General features: G+C 54.7%; 1 protein-coding gene across 1 annotated transcript; it reads left to right on the top strand.

The window, feature by feature from the left end:
• Positions 1 to 386: 386 nt before the first annotated feature.
• CASQ1 (calsequestrin 1) lies at positions 387 to 10008 on the top strand (the record flags this gene model as incomplete). Its single annotated transcript, XM_081113030.1, has 11 exons — positions 387 to 668; positions 2792 to 2876; positions 3665 to 3765; positions 3987 to 4098; positions 4397 to 4470; positions 4782 to 4912; positions 5986 to 6031; positions 6650 to 6704; positions 6904 to 7004; positions 7983 to 8057; positions 9380 to 10008. 11 exons carry the CDS (start codon positions 387 to 389, stop codon positions 9542 to 9544), a joined length of 1227 nt encoding a protein of 408 aa, XP_080969156.1. The 3' UTR covers positions 9545 to 10008.

Genomic DNA, 10008 nt, shown 5'->3' with positions numbered 1-10008 from the left:
GAGGCTCTGGGAGCCGGGGGAGAGGCGCGGGAGGTGGGCGATGCCAGTCTCATGGAGCTGTCCTGGCCTCAGAAGGTTACCCGTCTCCCCTGCCAATTCTGCAAACATATTTAGACAGGACCAGGTGGGGCGGAGGGGTGCCAATCTCAGGGGCAGCTCGGGTTCCCTCCCCGCCCCCTGCTCCCAGTCCTCCTCCTGACCCTGTTCCTCTTGGCTCTGCAGACAGTGTCTCCAGCACCCAGCAGTGTCCTCTGCCCGCTGCCCTAGGCCCTTCCCCACCCACCCTCACTGTGAGCCCCCAGCTCAGGAGTCAGGACCCAGGGCCCCTCCCTCCCCAGCGAACCTCTTCTGGACCAGCAGAGTCGCCCTGAGATCTCACTACCTCCATGCGCGCCGCCGTCAGGATGGGGGCCAGAGCTGCGCCGGGCCTGCGGCTGGCGCTGCTGCTGCTGCTGCTGGTGCTAGGGACCCCCGAGTCAGGGGTGCGGGGGCAGGATGGGCTGGACTTCCCCGAGTACGATGGCGTGGACCGCGTGGTCAATGTCAACGCAAAGAACTACAAGAATGTGTTCAAGAAGTACGAGGTGCTCGCGCTGCTCTACCACGAGCCCCCGGAGGACGACAAGGCCTCCCAGAGACAGTTCGAGATGGAGGAGCTGATCCTGGAGGTGAGTGCCGGGGGCCGCAGGCCCAGCCCCTGTGTGCAGACCCCCCACCCCGACCCCCATCCTACCACCCCACGCAGGCCTTTGAGGCTGACAGTGTGGCAGGACCCCGTCTTGACCAATAGGACCCAAGGGGCATGTGGCCTCAGCCGAAGGAGAGAGAGAGACTTGGGGACCCAAAAGGACCACTGGAGTCTAGGGGTGGGGTGAGGAGGGGAGGGGAGGGGGACTGCGAGGAATGTCTCCTCCACGCTATAGAGGCTGGTAGTACCAGGTTTGGCTAGGACGGGGGTGTCCTCAGAAGGGGGGCAAAAAAGGAGAAGGGAGGTCCTCCAGGGGAAGGGGGGACGTGCCCCTCTGTGCACTTTAGGAGCAGCACCCCGAAGAGGGCTAAACTGAGTATAAATGTCACTGTTACTAACATCTTGCAAGTCATTTACTTCATGGCTAACGGTGTCCCAGAGCCCAGCAGGCCTCCACATGCCTCAGTCCCCCGCTCTGCCTCCGCTCCCTTGCTCCCCAGCTGCCCTATGGGATCAAGCAGGCTATTCTGGTGGGAAAATTCTTGTGGCTGGAAGAGGCTTCAGAGTGCCTCCCCCAGCTTCTCTTTGTGGGAAGGCTCTCCGCACCCCCAAGCTGACCGCGGGCTCAGGGGAGAGGGGCTCTTCTACAGGAAAACGCCTGCGCCTGGAGATGCCGGGCAATGCAGCCGCACATCCCTCCCGGGGCCGGCATGTGAGCGCTCCTCGTCCCGGCCTCAGCAGCCCCCTCTCTCTCCTGGCTGGACAGACAGGCCAGGGCTTGGAGCAGGGGTGGGCAAACTTTTTGACTCGAGGGCCACAATGGGTTCTTAAACTGGACCGGAGGGCCAGAACAAAAGCATGGATGGAGTGTTTGTGTGAACTAATATAAATTCAAAGTAAACATCATTACATAAAAGGGTACGGTCTATTTTTTTTTTTTTAGTTTTATTCATTTCAAACGGGCCGGATCCGGCCTGCGGGCCGTAGTTTGCCCACGGCTGGCTTGGAGTATTTCAGGGCGAGATACCAGGACCGCGGGCTCTCACGTCTGTGTGCCCCTGCCAGGCTGGAACCTGCCATCTGAGTAATGAGCTGAGTATTTTTATCCTGAGGGCTCAGCATCCGTGGCCATCCACCTGCCAGCTGCCACCCTTCTTGTCCCCCTGGGACTCCAGGAGGCTGTGTGAGGTGGGGTTGAGCCGAAAGCCACACCCAAGGCAGAGCGCACCAGGCTGAGAGTCTAGCCGGCAGGCTGAGGGGCGGCGACCTGGGGAGTGAGAGTGAAGGGGAACGTTCACCTGGATGAGGGGCGCCCAGCCGTGCCTGCTCCGGCTCTGGCGTTCTCCCTCTGAGGGTGACAAGTGCTGGTCCAGTGATCTCTACTTTCAGGCGTTCCCCACTCATCAGCAATGTGGCCAGCCCACCCCACCCCACTACCCTCCTGCTGCTCCCCAAAATGCTCCCCATCGCGGGTCACTCGTGAGAACCCCAGGGATGTTGCCACCCCCCCTTGGGCATGGCCTTTGGTGAGGATGGATGCGTGAGCTCAACCCTGAGCGAGGGAAGGGCCTCAGTCTCTTAAAGCCAGATTCCTCCGCATTCCTGAGGCAGCAGGCGTATCGCGCTTAGCGCTTCGAAGTTCAACGTAATAAGCTCATGGCAGCCCTAGCTGGTTTGGCTCAGTGGGTACAGCATCGGCCGGTGGACTGAAGGGCCCCAGGTTCGATTCCAGTCAAGGGCACATGCCCAGGTTGCGGGCTCCATCCTCAATAGGGGACGTGCAAGAGGCAGCCAATCAATAATTCTTTCTCATCATTGATGTTTCTCTCTCTCTTTCCCTCTCCCTTCCTCTCTGAAATCAATAAAAATATATTTTTTAAAAAAATAAGCTTATTGCAAGCGAGCAGTAGATGGTCAGGCATTTACGGAGCAGGGGAACGTAAGGGTGGGGCTGTAGGAAAGGTGCGGGCTTTCTGGGTCCTTACACAGCGTCAAGGTCAACCCTTCGACTGCCTGCACCCCAAACGGCCACTTGGAAGCATGCGGTGGGGAATAGGGGTTACTATGAACTCCAGGGGCTGACTCACCTCACCCTCCCTGCAGTTAGCAGCCCAAGTCCTAGAAGACAAGGGTGTTGGCTTCGGGATGGTGGACTCTGAGAAGGACACAGCTGTGGCCAAGAAACTAGGTAAGGGCGGGTGGGAGCGCAGGGAGGGGCAGGTGGCCTGGAGACTGGACGGACAGCCCTGGTACGGGCTAGGAACTCCACCCTGCTATTCTGAATGGAGAAAATACTGACATTAGAAGGGTCCTGGCCAAGGGTCCTGGCCAAGGGTCCTGGCCTCCTTTATTCCTTATAGAGGCCGATGCTCAAGTCCCAGAAAGAGGTGGACACGGCCTTCTTCATATGTTTTTCAGAGAACTAAACCACAGGACCGGGTGCTGGGGGAAAGGGGAGTCAGGGAACTCAAGTGGGGCTGCAGAGGCCTCAGTAAACGCCTCTTCCCACCCCTCCCCCTCCAGAGCCCTGGATAGGTGTTACAACACCGGCCACCAGGGGGCAACACAGGCCTGAGACTGGCCATCAGGCATGCATGGGGGTGGGGTAGTCAGTGATTAAGTCTTCCAGTCAGTAACAGCAGAGGTTAAAGGACTGAACTGGCAACTGGCCACTGGAGTCCTCAGGGGAGGTCACATGAATATCTCTCTCTAGTATGACAAACAGAGAAAGAGAAATCTTTCTACATCCTCCCCTAACACCCCCACCTGATCTCAGCTTCTCCCTGGAGAGCCCCTTGAACCAGGGCATAGACCCCAGGAGTGCAGGGCTAAGGGGCAGAGGAGGTGAGCAAGGCTGGGGAAGGGGAGGGGACGTGGCGGGGTCCCGTGGGCTATAGAACAGGCTCTGGCCCTGAATTAGGACTCTGGGGTCTGCGGGAAGGCTGGGGTCATGCTCTTCTCTGGCCCACGCCCTAGGACTAACCGAAGAGGACAGTATCTATGTGTTCAAGGGAGATGAAGTCATTGAATATGACGGCGAACTCTCTGCTGACACCCTGGTGGAGTTTCTGCTTGATGTGAGGATTCATGACCCTGGACCTAATGTCCTTGCTTTAAGACTTTGTGCCTATCCTTAACCAAACCCAACCATATATGTACACACACACACACACACACACACACACACACCAGTGAGCACCTTCCTCCTGTCCCCAGCCCTCTTCTCCTCATCCTCATTCCTCTCTCACCAGTGAGGACGGAAACTCACTCTCTTCCTTCCATGTCCCTGCTGTTCCAGGTCCTAGAGGACCCTGTGGAATTCATTGAGGGTGAACGAGAGCTGCAGGCATTTGAGAACATCGAGGATGACAACAAACTCATCGGCTACTTCAAGAGCAAGGACTCAGAGCGTGGGTAACCCCCCGACTCCACGGCTCTCCTCCCTGGACTCCCCCCTCCCCCACACTTAACCCACTGCACGGCCCCTCTATCTCCTAACTCCTCGCCAGTCAGCTCCATCACCTGCCCTGATCTCCTGCACTCTGGTGGTTCCCAGAGGGGCACCTCCAGCCTTCCACCTCCCCCATCACATGCTTTACTCACTCTCAGAGGGTTAGAGAGGGTGGGTCTCAAAACTAGGGAGACAGACGGGAGAGGGCTCCTTGCACAGCCTGCTCTCCCAGAGACTGACTCTGCGTCCCCCTCCAGATTACAAGGCTTTTGAGGACGCCGCAGAGGAGTTCCATCCCTACATCCCCTTCTTCGCCACCTTCGACAGCAAGGTACTCCACCCCAGAACATAGTGGGTCTCCCTCGTCCTCCTCAGCAGCCCTCCAATCCCTCTCCCAGAATCTACGGGGGCCTATTCCCTCCCTGCACACCACACTCCCACCTCTACCTCGGGGCTCCCCCACCCCAAAGATTTTAGATGATCTATCCCAGTCCTCTCACGTCCACCAATCAAAGCCCAGAGAAGTGAAGACACTTGTCCAATGTCACAATGGCAGTCTGACTCCCTTCCTCTTCCCTGCTCCCCCGTCATACTGCTGCTCACCATAACCCTGCATCCCCTGCTCCGCCCCCACCCCCAAAGGTGGCAAAGAAGCTGACCCTGAAGATGAACGAGGTTGACTTCTATGAAGCCTTCATGGACGAGCCTGTGACAATCCCAGACAAGCCCAACAGCAAAGAGGAGATTGTCAGCTTCGTGGAGGAGCACAGGAGGTAGGGCAGGGGCAGAGCCCTGAGCAGGCGAGAGCACCTGCCTGAGACTTGGGCGGGGGAATCTCAGACAACCAGGAGGCGTCTCTCACCTGCGGTAATTCACCGCTGGATGCCAGTGCTCAAGATACGCTGACTCTTCTCCACAATCTTTTGCACCCTAACCAGCCCTGAGCCCTCACGCGTAGAAGGTTCTCCATGAATGTGTACTGTGGGTTGTGATGCGTGTGGAGTGCCTGTGGTCTGCCCGGAACAGAGAGGTGCTTTCTACCTGTATTCTCCTATTTAATCCTTTTAACACCCTCAAGTACAGAGGTTCCACAGGCAACAAGTGTCAGAACTGAATTCCAACCCAGATCTGGCCTGGGCTCTTCCTCATACATCACCCTGCACCAGTCGCACTCAGCAGGGTGGAGGGACTGGCGAGGTAGGGCGAGGATTTTGCTCTCCAGGGGATATTTGGCAGAGTCTGGAGAGAGTGTTTGGCTGGGAGCAATGCTGCTGGTATTTAGTGGGTAGAGGCCAGGGATGTTGCTAACCATCCTGCAGTGCACAGAACAGACCCCACAACGAAGAGTTACCCGGCCCCAGATGTCCATAGTGAGAAAGCCTGCCCTACACTCACACCTGGCTCCCTTCTTTCATAGAACTGCACAGCTGGAAACACCCTTTCATCCGTGTAAACCACACTCACTCTCTCCCTCTAGATCATGGTCCCCTTTATCAGGGCAGACGTGTGTTTGCTTTAACTCTGTCTACACAGCACCTAGCACAGGGCTCAGAACATCTCAGACACCCAAATTTATTGAATGAATGAGTGAATGAATGAATGAATGAAATGAATACTCAGATGCCTAGTTCTTACCTTCCTACCAAAAGGCTCTCTTGCAGCCCCCTTGCCCACCCTCCATCCTCCCACCTGTTTAAACCATGCCATGATCTGAGCCTGGTGCCCGGAGCTTAGACTTTGCCAGGCGTCTTTGTTCTGGGCTACAAGCTGCCCGTGCTCTAGGCAAGGCCCACAGGCAGCCTCTGCTAAGGGGGCTCTCTGGGGGGGTGTCCTCTGTCTGTTCTAGATCGACCCTGAGGAAGCTGAAGCCTGAGAGCATGTATGAGACCTGGGTGAGTACCCCGAGACAGGGCCAGGCCCTGGGGGAGCATAGGTGGGTGCAGAGTCAAGCCCTAGAAACGTCCTCATGCCTCACTTGTAGGAAAGACAATGCGCCAGCAAAGGTTGGGGGTTTTTGTTCTGAAGAACGTGTCACCTGTAAGTTGATGAAGATGACAAGGTACCCTAGCTGGTTTGGCTCAGGGGATGGAGCGTCAGCCTGTGGACTGAAGGGTCCCGGGTTCAATTCCGGTCAAGGGCACATGCCAAGGATGCGGGCTCATTCCCCAGTAGGGGGCATGCAGAAGGCAGCCGGTCAATGATTCTCATCAATATGTTTCTATCTCTCTCTCCCTTCTCCCTTCCTCTCTGAAATCAATAAAAATATATTAAGAAAACAAAAAAAGATGACAAGGTAGAGCCATAGTTCTGGGGCTGAAGGGTTGCCAGAGGAGGTATGGGGCCTAGAGCTGAAGGGAGGTGGCACTTGGAAAAGGATTACCACCATAAGAAGTCACCTAATCCAGAAGCTGAGTTTCCGTAAAATTCAGGTTCAGGGAAGAGGTAGGGTCTGTTCGGGGCTCTCCGACTTCGGGGAGTACAGCTAAGGCCCCCTCCTTCCCCCGCCGCAGGAGGACGACATGGATGGAATCCACATTGTGGCCTTTGCGGAGGAAGCTGATCCCGGTGAGGGAGGAAGACTGGATGAACTGGGGGGACTGGTGAAAGGGAGAGAAGGGGTGTTTGGGAGGCATTCCTGGGAGAGTGCAGGTGGCCTGGGCTAGACATGTGGAGCTGCGGGAGGTGAGGAGAGATCCGGGTTCTGTCTTCTGCTTGTCCCTTTTCTCTCCACCCACCTCATGCTTCTCTCTTTGTTCCCTCCAAGACGGCTATGAGTTCTTAGAGACGCTCAAGGCTGTGGCCCAAGACAACACCGAAAACCCTGATCTTAGCATCATCTGGATTGACCCTGATGACTTTCCCCTGGTAAGAGGCACGGCTCGGGCCTGCTGTCCTGTTAGGGCCTGGACTATGGCACGTTCTGAAGGGAGCTTGTTTCTGGGTTCCTATCCCAGCTCTTAGCGGGAGGCCCTGGGAGATGATGCCTGCTGCATGCTCAAGGGCACTGTGGGCATGGAGAGAGCCTGAGAGGGGAGCGGGATGGGAAGTGAACCACATGGGACATCACCCACATGGCTCCCAGAGCAGAAGCTGGGCAGAGGTTGGCTCCTTCTAGAGAAAAGGAGAATTTGGGGAGCAGATGGACACATGCACCCTGCACGTGGATGTGCACAATCATAGAATCGAAGCACACAGGTTCCCTGTTTCAGGGGGCAGCTTTGTTCCCAGCCTAATCCCCACCACCCAGCATTCACTGTGGAAAACTAACTGAATGAACAAACAGGAATGTGAGGAAAGGGGCAGTTACCAGGCGTGACTACCTCAGTTAGGGATGTGGAAACGGAGGGCGGGGAAGTGACTTGCCCAGCGTCACAGGGTCACCCAGTGGCAGACCCAGGACCAAAACAGGGAGGAGTCCAGATGCCTGGCTGGTCCTCCTGATACTTTCCCTTCGGATTTCTTCCCTTTAACTCAGTGGTTTTCAACCTTCCGGCCCTTTAAATACAGTTCCTCATGTGGTGACCCAACCATAAAATTATTTTCGTTGCTTCTTCATCACTGTAATGCTGCTACTGTTATGAATCGTCATGTAAATATATGATATGCAGGATGGTCTTAGGTGACCCCTGTGAAAGGGTCGTTCAGCCACCAAAGGGGTCGCGACCCACAGGTTGAGAACCGCTGCTTTAACTGCTTAGCTCTACCTATGCCCTCAGGCCCTGCAGCTGGGCCCCTCCTGCTCTCCTGGGCTCCTGGTGCTCTTTATCCCTGTGCTGACCTCACACCCTCCTGGACTCATGTGCCCTCGACCCCCTTAAGCTGCCCCATGTGGTCTCTCCACAGCTGGTTCCGTACTGGGAGAAGACGTTTGACATCGACCTGTCAGCCCCACAAATAGGAGTCGTCAATGTTACTGATGTAAGTTTCCGTCATTCACCCCTGGTTGACCCTCAACTCTGCTTCCCAGAATAGCTGACTCTCCTCTGCTCTGCTAAGGAGGAGCCGAGTCTTCCCAGAAGAAGCAGACATGCCCAGCCTCACCCTAACCCCGAACACGGCCGTCTCCACCTGTCAGAATCGGCTGCTCATCCTTTAAGGCCCAGTTCAGACATCCTCTTCTCCGTGAAGTCTTCCCAGATCTCTCACTTGGAATCATTTCTTCCTTAGCGCTCTCAGAGCCCATTGGCACTGAAAACATGACTTCCGTGTGACTATTTATGTACCATACGTGTCCCTTCCAGGAGACTTTGAGCTTTTTGAGGGCAGAAATCTCATTCGAATATGACAGGTGCTTTGATAATGTTTGTTGAGATGAACTTAATAGGCCAGTCTTTGCTTTCATATAATTCTCAGTTTAACGAGGGAGGCAGGTATTCCATTCACTACCAGGACAGGTCTGATAAACTCTATAATATACAAATAAAATGCTAGGAAGGCAAAAAAAAAAATCAAAGTGATTTTTGCTTGAGAAAATAAAAACACGTTTATTTTTTATATTTTAATTTCAGAGAGGAAAGGAGAGGGAAGTAGAAACATTAATGATGAGAGAGAATCATTGATCGGCTGCCTCCTGCACACCCCACACTGGGGACTGAGTCCACAATCAGGGCGTGTGCCCTGACCAGGAATTGAACTTGTGACCTTCTGGTTCCTAGGTTGATGCTCAACCACTGAGCCACACTGGTCAGGCAGAGAAGGGTTTAAAAGGAGTGTGGCATTCAAAGTGGAGATTGCACAATGTGGAGGAGTTCTACAAGTGAAAATTATGAGAAATCACTTCCAAATGAATGGAAAAGTTAGCACAAAAGGTCAAAAGTTGGAAAATGAATATTAGGATCAGGAAAAGGCAAGTCATTTTTTGTGGCTTGAGAGTCTAGAGGTCTCTGAGGATGGTGCTGGAAAAGCAGGTTGTAAAAAGCCTTGAATGCTGAAGTTTCTGATTTTACTCTTTAGGCCATGCAGTGGTTCTGCATCAAAGGGCAGGATAGAGAGGTCTGTTTTAGGAGCTCAGCATGACAACAGCATGGCAGAAAGACTGCAGGGAGAAAACCTATTTGCCCATCCAGCCATTCTTTCTACTCCTACGGTCACTGTTCTAACCTAGACCTTCTCCCCTGGCCCCTGACATGAAGGGAGGGGACAGGGGACTCAGGGAAGGATGTGCCGAGCCCATCGAGTGGGAGGACAAGTCCAGAGCACTAAGTTGGGCTTAGCTCAGTCCTGTCTGTGCTGTGTCCTAGGCGGACAGCATATGGATGGAGATGGATGATGAGGAGGACCTGCCTTCCGCTGAGGAGCTGGAGGACTGGCTAGAGGATGTGCTGGAGGGCGAGATCAACACAGAGGATGATGATGACGACGACGATGATGATGATGATGACGATGACGATGACGACGACGACTAGTTGCTATGGCAACCATCTCCATGCCCCATCTGCTCTCCTCAGGCTCCCTCCCGCCTTCCCTAAAGTCCTCCAGGGATACTAGGTCATTTTCTGCTATAGGGCCCCTGGGGCCTATATGCTGTGTGCTGAGACCCTGGTCCCCCTCACCTGGTGAGGAGAGGAGCTACTTTTCCCTACACAACAGCCCAGCGATCTCATCTGACTTCTGTGTCCTGTCCCACAATGTCCTGTATCTATTATGTTCCTTCCATTACTCCCTAAACTCTTCCTTGTGATTTTCCTCTTATATCTCTGGGCCCCCCTCTCTCCTCTGTTCCCCCCACCTGTGCTTCCCCCACTTTCTCAAATCCTATATTCTTGGCCAAGAGGAAGGGAGGGCCCTGCAATTGGGGCTGAATCTCAGCATCTTTTGTTAATGTATTTGGGTCAAACAAGAGGCCTCAATAAAGGATCTGGGGCAGCTG

This window comes from Myotis nattereri, assembly GCF_964212035.1.
Source record: "Myotis nattereri genome assembly, chromosome: 18".
Classification (NCBI taxonomy): Eukaryota; Metazoa; Chordata; class Mammalia; order Chiroptera; family Vespertilionidae; genus Myotis; species Myotis nattereri.
The sequence above is the reverse complement of the archived record's forward strand: the minus strand, read 5'-3'. Positions and strand labels throughout refer to the sequence as shown.